The 10,008-nt window shown below is 44.6% G+C and overlaps 1 protein-coding gene across 1 annotated transcript in view; it reads right to left on the bottom strand.

Annotated features, from left to right (window-relative positions):
* MAN2A1 (mannosidase alpha class 2A member 1) overlaps positions 1–10,008 on the bottom strand; it is a 305,918-nt gene that overhangs the window by 92,009 nt on the left and 203,901 nt on the right. Inside the window, exons 14-15 of the mRNA XM_019517247.1 lie at positions 8,076–8,312; positions 7,842–7,964 (exon numbers count right to left, since the gene is read on the bottom strand). Of these exons, the coding sequence (XP_019372792.1) occupies positions 7,842–7,964; positions 8,076–8,312 (360 nt within the window). The remainder of the gene's footprint in view (positions 1–7,841; positions 7,965–8,075; positions 8,313–10,008) is intronic.

The raw sequence follows: 10,008 nt of genomic DNA, 5'->3' as shown, positions 1-10,008 counted from the left end.
GTACAGAAGAGTGTGGTGACAGGTGGGATCTCTTTGATGCTGCTGGTTTCCAGCAGATCACTGACAGCCAGCTTGGTTTCCAGAAGTAGTTTAGTTTATCTACTGTTCCTCAGTTTTCCAGGGTGATATCAGATAATCGCTACCAGAGATGATCTTCAAATATAAGTGTAACAAGAAACAGGTGGTCATGGATTCAGAAAAGGGTCCCTATTAATCCTAATATAACCACATTAAGGTCCAATGGTAGAAGAGCTTTTTATTGGTGCAAGGACCCTGGGTGGGACATCAACTATAAATGATAATTCTTTAAATACCGTAAATCTCCTGGTAGAAAGATATGTAGAAACAGCAGCTACATGCACTCTAAACCAAGCTAACAGACAACCTGGAGTATTTTGGGAGAAAGTAATCTAGCTAGGATAAAGACCTGGAAATCAACAGGTTGTAAATCTTTTCCATGTGGCTGAGTAGGTCTGTCTGGTGGAACCTTTTCTTTTTTTGTACTTCTAAAGAATATGATCTCCCTCTGACAGAGTGGGGTAAGCCCCCCAGGACCAGGTGGTCAGTGAACCTGGTCCTGACCCAACAGCCTGGTTCCAGTTTCACCAATTGGTCCAGGCCAGTCAGTACAGGACTATCAGGTCCCACAATCACTGACGGCCCAGTCCCAGTCGGTTATCAGGCTGTCATGGGGGGAAGCAAGTTGTCAGTGAGCAGGCTTACTGACAGGCTCCTTCCCCTCTTGGTTGGAGATGGGAGGGGGAAGGGAGCAGAGCTGCAGGGCCAAGCAACCTAGTACTGTTCTTTGCCTGGAGGACATGCCACTGAATGCCTTTGCCATGACTATCTGGACATCTGTCTCTGTCTGGTACCACTTTATTTTTGTAGCACTTCAAAGTAACGTGGCACCTGTAGCACAAGTACACATGTCCATAGTCTGAGAATGAGAATATCTAACCACCCTTACTGTTAGGCTATAGTGGTCCTTGGTCAAGATGGAACTACTAAGGGTATGTCTAACAGGAACCGCGTAGCCACATCAGCCTGGCACTCTGTCCAGGTCTGAGAAAGAGTCAGACAGTCCAAGTGGAGTGCTGAAATGACACTATCAGTTCCAGGCTCCAGTCAAGTACACAATGCAGTGCTATGCAGAGATATCTCATTGAAGCTATGACAAGTACTCTGGACAGTTTTGCAGTGCAACAAATACAGAATGTGCTAATAGGTTTTTGGTTTTAGTGAGTCTGACCTTCTGAATCACGCTTGGAAAAAAGTGAATAGGAGAGAAAGGAAGAGACCAAAAGGGTCCAAAGCAGGAGAAATGCAACTGAGAGTGATCCATAACTCCAATTTCCTGGAACAAAACTGATGATTCATTTGGTTCAGCACTGCTGAAAAGAGACTGATGTGGAAAAACTACTCTTGAATCACTTCCTGTTACACGGACTATCCATTATTTATGCTGATTATAGCCATTACTACATGTCTGCACCATGAATGTGACTTCAATTGTTTACTGAAAAGTTCCATGAACAAATGGCTTTTTGGCATAACTTGCTCCTCCCTAGTTGTCTTAGCAGAAAAATGCAACCACTGTCTAACAACACTTATGAAGGCATCCAGTAAAGCAATTTTTAAGGAAGGTCTTTCATGCATAAAAAAGGGTCTAAGTTCTAATACATGCATATACATGATTTTTTCCTAACCAGGCAACAGCTGTTGTAGTCCAGTATGGCTCTGCTGAACTCTGTTCTTTAGGTTAAAATCAATACAGATTTATTCTGCTGTTCACGGGCTCAGGCTTGTAAGAGGTTAAAAGATGCCCGTGACATTTTCCTTCATTTGTTGTCATAGTAATCAGCTGGCAAGGTACAAAAACACTTGGACGCCAATTTTTGCTATGACTGGCAGCTGGAAAAAGTAGGTATTTTGTGAATATCCTTTGTGCTGTCAAGAATCCAAAGGGAATAACTTATTATTGATAATGGCTTCTGTCTACAACAAACCCAAAAAAGCATTTGTTTGCAGAGTGAATAGCTATATGAAAAGTAGGTTAAGAGCAGTATATCAGTTCTCCTCATCTAGGAAAGAAATGATTGTCACGAAAAAGATACCATCCTAAACTTGGTCATTTTCCTGTAGCGGTGCAGCTTCCTATGGTATGGAACATGGCAAAGTCCCTCTTTTTCTCTTTGAAATAAGGAAACATCTTGAATAGAATCTTTTCCTCCCTGTTGAAACACTTCATTTTCACTGTATGAAATCTCTTGTCCCAAAATGTTCTTGTGAGAGGGGCCCTGATGAGAGACTGTACAAGATGGCAAGCACATGCAATAAGAAAAGGAAATGCATCACATCTCCACTAAATCTAACATACACTAGTCTGATTTTGATGGACTAATTATGGTAGAAATGAGCTAATTTAAAGGGAAGTGATGTCACAAATAAATTTAAAGTGACGGACAGGTTGTCCTCAGGTAGGAAGTCAGATCTGCAGTCTAGTGGAAGACAGCAGCTGGTGAGTTGATGCATCAGTGAGTGTACAAAACCATCTCTTAGATAGTGCTTGCAGGTTCTGAAAGTCTGTATTTAACAGCATACATGCTATCTCTGGTATACTTCCGGAATAAACTTCTCAATTAATACAGAAACGTGAAGGTACAAGAATTACCCTGAACTCTCTGAAGGTCTTTGGGCACATCATCTTGTACTATCATGAATCTAAAGTGCAAACTTCAAGTGGAAAATCTATGGCCAAGAAAAACAATACACAGTGACAACTGTCACCATTCTAAGTTGTATTAACAATATATTAAGTCAGACTGAAAGGAGATTCTTGGCAATCAGCTGACCCTCCACAATTTAAATACTATAATGCAAGGGGTTTCAACCTTTTCTAGTCTAAGTATCCCCAGCAGCCAAATGCTGAGCTGAGGAGGATGGGGGGGGGGCGGTGGGCAGGGTAGCATGCGACCAAACACCAAGCAGGGGGTGGAGGGGTGGCACACGGCTAGACAAGGAGCATGGAGACAAGTGGGGACGGAGTGCTGCCACCTCCCAGAAGCAGGGCCGGGGTGGGGTGGGGAAGCTCATCAGGCTGGTATGAGGCAGTGGCATCCGCCACATGTGAGCTTCCCTGGCCTGCAGGGGGCGCCACTGCCCTTGCCCCACTCCGGCCCTGCTCCTGGGAGGTAGCGGCGCTCCATCCCTGCCTGTCTGCGCATACCCCTAGCACTGGTCCAAGAACCCCCAGGGGTATGTGCACCCCCCATTGAAAACCCCTTCTATAATGTCTATCTGCCATAATTTATCAATTACCACTGCTTGGAACACTGCTTGATGCATTCATTATCAGCAATACCTGATGATAAGAAATCCTTATCTGCAGATGGAATGTGGAATAGAATTCCTGAAAACAGATGTATGTGCATTTGAGAATTTTTTCCCTTGGAATGTCATAGAATCATAGAAGTAGGGTCGGAAGGGACCTTGTAGATCTTCAAGTCCGACCCCCTGCCTGGGTAGGAGAAAAACTGGGCTCAAATGATCCAAGCTAGGTTGGCATCAAGTCTCTTCTTAAAGACCCCCAGGGAAGGAGCCAGCACCACTTCCCTTGGAAGTTGGTTCCAGATCCTAGCCGTCCTGACTGTGAAGTAGTTCTTACAGATGTCTAATCTAAACCTACTCTCCAACAACTTGTGGCTGTTACTCCTTGTTATGCTAGGGGGTGCTAGGCAAAATAAGGTCTCTCCCAAACCCTTCTGGTCCCTCCTAGTGAATTTATAGACTGTCACCAGGTCCCCCCTCAGCCTTCTCCTGTGAAGGCTGAACAGGTTCAGGTCCTGCAGTCTCTCATTGTAGGGTATGCCCTGTTGTCCCCAGATCCATGCTCTCAAGAAGGGAGTTTCCCATCTTATAAGTGTGCTGCTGGTTACTAATGCCTGAGCACCATGAGCGCTCGTAAAGCCGTGCCAAGGGCCCTGCAATAACCCATGCTAGATCCCTCAACACCCTGGGGTGGAGAGCATCTGGACCCACTGATCTGAACACATCCAGCCCCTCCAGAAGCTCTCTAACCTGGTCCTCCCCAACCTGAGGTCTGGAGGCGTTCCCCTCGAAAACAGAGGTAAATGCTGCTAACCTTGCTGAGATTCACTGGTGCTTGTAACTGCTAAAAATCCACCTATCAGATGAGAATATGATTTTTAAAATCTAATAGTCAGTACCTGGTACTTCTCTGTCCGTATAATTTGTCACTGGTGTCAAGTATACAAGTATCTGCAACAAGATACTGATAGGGTTTGCTAGTTCTTTATTTGGGATTATACCATGGGATTACCATGCACGCTGAAGTGTGCAAAATATCTAGCTATCTGAACTTTGCATCTTGAACCTTTTCAGAACGGATATCTAAAGTTATAGCCACGCTCTCCTGATCAAGTTTAGAATGATTATATAATCTCTCAGACTGCAGGCTGCTTGGTTCAATACCAAAGCTTTGTCTGGCAAAAAAAATGACAGTAAGGGAGAGTAGTAACCTACATACTGAATGAACGGGGAAGATCAGGACCTGAGTCTCATTGGCAGAAAATAGATCATCTCTGTTCTGCACTGACACAGGGATAGTGATCTGGAAGGAAAAGAAATGGAATACCATCCTTTGCAATAATGATGACTCCAAAGAGACCAAAAGTTCTACGGATGTTGGGTGGCTTGTTGGGCACAGTGAGCTCACCCATGGGTTCATGGTCACCAACAACAGGGCCAATATGGTCAAGGCCATCCGTGATGCCCACTTCGCTGGCATCTGCTGTGTGACACACAAGCGGCACCTCACAGTCAAGGACACTTTGGAGGCAGACAGGGCTGCTGGACATGGTGCCATCACTACCACCCAGCTGATTTCAAAATTCAGGAAGGTGGCAGGTTACTTCCACAGCAGCATCAAGGGGGGGCAAGATGCTGCAGGAGAAGCAGGCACAGAAAAGCATCCCGCAGCACAAAATTATGCAGGATGTGGAGACCTGGTGGAAAAACAGAAGGCCATCCATGAGATGGCCTTGCTCCAGAAGATTGGGATCAGCAATTCCCTTAACGGAGCCGAGTGGAATACCATCTCCCAGATCTTGGTAGCCCTCAAGCCCTTCCGAGTCCACCAAGCCCCTCAGCGCTGGTGATGCCCTCCTTAGCCAGGTGATCCCCCTAGCGACGGAACTTGAGAATCCAATAGAGAAGTTCCAGGGGATCAACGTTCCTGGCTGGGGCAAGCCACTGTCACCAGACATGCAGGCACTGGTGAGGCAGCTGAAGGAGGGCATCAGGAAATGGCTGGATCCCTTGTGGTCCAGTATGATCCACATGATGGCAGGCATGTGCAACCCGAGGGTGAAGGGGAGCATGTGCACTGGCAGCACCAAAACCCTAGATCACTGGACACAGGTGCTGGTCAACAGAGTCAGAGAGGCAGAAGGGCAGAGGCGAGGGGATGTGGAAGACAGGGGTCCAGTTTCCCATGCCAGCACTCTGAGCACCAGTCAATCTCCCCCATGCCAGCTGCTGCTAATGTGGACCAAGGGCATGGCTTCAATGTTGGGGTTCAGACACACAAGACCCCAGCCTTAGACAGGTAGGAACTTCACTACATCAACCTCCTCAGTACGGAAACTCATGGACTCAATATAGAGAGGACCTCAATATTGGAATTCTGACTCTACAACCTGCCAGACATCTGACTCCCCAAGTACCTCTCCACTTTTACATGCGCTGCTCCACCTCCCTTCCCCCTCACCACCCCCTAATGCCTGCCCCTCACCCCCTGATGCCTCCATTTCCATTTTCACTGACTGGCTTTCTTGCCTGCATTGCATGCTAGCCTCTGGCTTCTTTACTATTTCTTCCATCTAGGAACAGCACACACACACACACAAACTGCAGGTGCTTCCTCAGCCTGATGAAGGGTTTTTTCAACCTGAAAGCTTGCTAAGATATATTTCTCTAACTATTCAGTTGGTCTACTAAAAGATACCGGATTGATACAAAGGATGTTTTCTGCCAGTGCCATGTCTTTAGACTAACACCCTTAGCACCTGTCCTAGGTCAGACCAGAAGGAGGGAAGGGCCCTGGGCATATCTAAGCCCCAGGGCTGGGGCTGGTGGGGAGAGTTCTCTGGCAGCTTCTGGAGAAGAAGCTCCTGCAGGAAAGGAAAGAAAGGCTCTAGTCTGACAGTTTGGCTGCCTAGTGCTACTGTGCTGCAGTGCACTGCTTACCTGTTGTTATTTAAAGTGGTGGACTGGACTGAGGCTGTAGGGGAGGAGGAAGCTTCATTGGGGCACACTGCTGTGTTGTGTAAAGGCCCCAGTGCCAATGAGGGCATGCCTTAACACACGGACAGTGTCACCATGTCACGAGTTTTGCTCGTCAGCAACCTGAGGTGCAATCTCCCAGAAATCCCTACACCTATCTTCTTGAAACCTGGCAGGCTCCATGGCTTCAGCAGGGGCTAGCAAGCCTGCAGTTTTCACCCGCCTCCACCTTAACACACACATACATGTGAGATAAGTTTTGCTTGTCAGCAGGTTGAGATGCAGTTTCCCAGAAACTCTCTCACTGAAACTTGGCAGGCTTCATGCCCTCAGAAAGGGCCATCATACCTGCAATTTTTATCTGAATCAGCCAAGAAGTGACAAAGGTATAGATATTTCAGTGATTCCAAATTATAGCCTATGGCTGAACCTCTGAATCAGAGCTGAATTTTCCAAAGCCAATTCAGTCAAATCGATTCGGGACAGTGATCCAAATTGAAAAACTGTCCTCCGAATTGGCCAAATCTGAATCGAAATAATTCCCAATTCACAGAGGCCTAGTAACAACTAATCTGATTTTTTAAATTTCCTAGTGCAAAAATAGCATGACTATGTAATTCCCCCCTCCCCACAACAATTGCTAAGCTACAGTTCTACCTATTTGTAGTAGATGATTACATTAAAATAGCTGCTTATAATTTAATGCATATGTATATCACCACTTATATTAAGGCTGTGTGAGAAGTTACGATCAGGTTGAGTCCCAGCATATTAACTGCTCTATAAATAAACACAAGTTCCTACAATCCAAAAATAATTTAGTGTACTAACTCTGTTATTGCATGTATGAATTAAGAGTACGACTAACAAGTCACTCAACTGATTGGTCAAATATTGTCAATTGACTGCATATCTTTTCACTGGTCAAAGATTATAGCAATTTTATACAAACTACATTTTTTTTTTGTAATTTTCTTGAAGGAAACATGATTTTTTATTTTTTGACACATTTCTTACTGGAAAATTTGTGCTTTTTCTGTGCACTATTTGGACCTATTGGCAAATGTTTCCAATTTTTTATTAAAATTTGACCAGTGAAATCGACCAGACTATTTGACTGGACAAAATACCCAACCCTAAAAGGTAGAGTTTCCAATCTCAGATTCAAGATAAAAAAGGAACACTGAAATGAACGTGTCTTCATTAATTTTTTATCATAAGACATAAAATGAGGTCTTGACCACTTGAAGTCACTGATGGTCCTATGGCACTTCTTGCAGAAGTAGCTAGTGTCCAGTTTATATTCTTGGCAGGCAATTACATTCTGCCTATCCCTGCAGTTTCAAGTGGATGATTTATTTTTTATTGAAATCTGATCCTAAACTGTGGCAATTTTGCTGTTCACTACTAAAGTAAATGAAACTCTTCTTCCAAGAACTGTGCATTACATAAGCTGATCAAATAATTCTTCTATATAAGCCTGTACAGTGTTTTGAAATCTTTGAGGAAAAAACCCTGTACATAAATATTGCTATTACCTTGGCCTCTCCATCTGGTAAGAAGAGGTAAGCTCCACTCTTATCTCTGTTACTTGTGGTTCCATACCAAGCAAACTCAATCTTTATTTGATGATTTTTGCCATCTTCTTTTGTGGTTATTTTCTAAGGAAAAGAATCACAATTTGAAATATTGACATGTTCAGTTTTTTATGCATCAGAATCACAAATCGCACTGAGAACACAAAACACATTTCAAATTGTGAACCAGTATACCTCCAAAAGTCCAGAGTTCCCAGAGAACCACAGTTTCATATAGGAGTTCTCTAAAATTATGTCATCCACACCATTTTGCATCTCGTTTATCTTGAAAATGCTATCTGGGATCACCTTTATATTGTTGCTTCCACTAATATACATGTTATAATCAGCAAAGACTGTTTCTGAACTTGGAACCTCCAAAAGTTGGTAAACTCCCAACCCCAGAGGTGACAGATGTGCCACAAAAGAAATCTGTTGGAGAAAGAAGAAGGTACTAGATATAAAAAGCGAATATTATCAAAACTGAAAGTTTAAACATATTGCACAAAACTCGAGTACAATTTAATCTTGCTTACTTCAGTGGTTATACCTATGGCCCTGAGAAAAATCACAATTTCACAGACTGCACGGAAACCATGAAATTTGCGAACATAGGCACTGAAAGCCCAGGGCTAACAGGGCTTAGCCCCCTCAAACATGGGGCAGCCCAGGCGCAGGCTCCAAGTGACTGCCGTTGGGGGGTGGGGGGGGGAGAGTGCGCGCGTGCGCGCGCACACACACACACACACACACACAGAGCCTGCCTGGGATTGCAGCCAGATGGCATGCAGAGCACTGCCCACCAGAGCAGGCAAGTTGGGGAAGGGGTGTGGGGGACAGATTGAGGCCCCCACATTGAGGGAGGGACTGGGGCAGAGGCATGGGCAGGGGCTAGAGTGAATGGAGCCCCAGGGCAGGTTGTGGGATGCTCAGAACATGGGTGGCTCATCCAGGGGTGCAGGGGAGCTCCTGCTGCTGCACATACCACAGGAGAGGCCCAGGGGGCATGTGTCCCCCAGATTTGTGCATGGGGTGGAGGTGGACTGTTATTCCAAGCATCTCATGACCTGCCCTGGGACCCCATTCACCTTAGCCCTAGCCTCTGGCTCCACTCTCTCTCTCACTGTGGGGGCCTCAATCCACCTCCCCCACACCCCCCCATGTCCCTTCCATTTCCCTGATTTACCTACTATGGTTGGCAGCACTCTGCACACCATCTGGCTGCAATCCCAGCCTCCTGTTGGTTCTGTGTCTGTGTGTGCATCCCCCCCCCCCGCATTGTGCCCAGAGATCAGAGCCAGGCTGCCTCGCTGCCCTCTGCACTCCCCCACAATTGGGGGAGGCTAAGCCCCATTAGCCCCAGCCTGCCATTGCCTATGGCTGTGTGCTTGTCTACCGCATGTGTGCTGGTAAAGCGTCATTTTTCATGGAACTACTGGGACCCATTTGCCAAGATCAATGGTAGTTCTGTGAATATTCTGTGAAAAAATGATACTTTACCCATGTGTGCGTCACAAATTTTCAACAAGATATCTGTGATTTTCTCAGGACCCCAGTTATACCAAGGCTGAATTTAATCCACCTTATAAAAACAAAAATAAATTACTAATACAGTGTGTTACTAATAGGAAAACCTCATATTGCTAAACAAAGAAATACCATTTATTGCTAAAGAAATACCACTTATTCATCACAAATAAAAATAAATACTGTTACTGTTACGTTGATTAATAGCAGGATCACCACTTACTAATATAGTGACATTTTAGGTGTGTTGCTCTTAAAGAATACACTTGTAGCCTGAACTATTAGGCTGCATCTCAAACCCACTTAAAAATCTGAAAAAGAATATAAAAGAATGGTGCCCTACAACTGCTCTTTATTTTCTGCTTGCTTAGAAGCTATATAGAAGTAAGATAATGCAGTAGATACATTTCCAGGAGAAATTTACTCAAAATTCCAGTTATGCTTGTCTTTTCTTCTTCTAGAAAGCTTCAGATATCTGCACTGGAAATTAATTAGCAGTAAATATTTCCCTGAAGGAGGGTTGGAAAATAAACAGTGCAGGAATGAGATCCTTTAAAAAAAAACAAAAAAAAAAAAAAAAAAAAAAAAACCAAAAAAAAAA

Source organism: Gavialis gangeticus, unplaced genomic scaffold (genome assembly GCF_001723915.1).
Source record: "Gavialis gangeticus isolate Ggan-Ray unplaced genomic scaffold, GavGan_comp1, whole genome shotgun sequence".
NCBI lineage: Eukaryota > Metazoa > Chordata > Crocodylia > Gavialidae > Gavialis > Gavialis gangeticus.
Note: the sequence above shows the minus strand (reverse complement) of the source record. Positions and strands in the feature narration are given on the sequence as shown.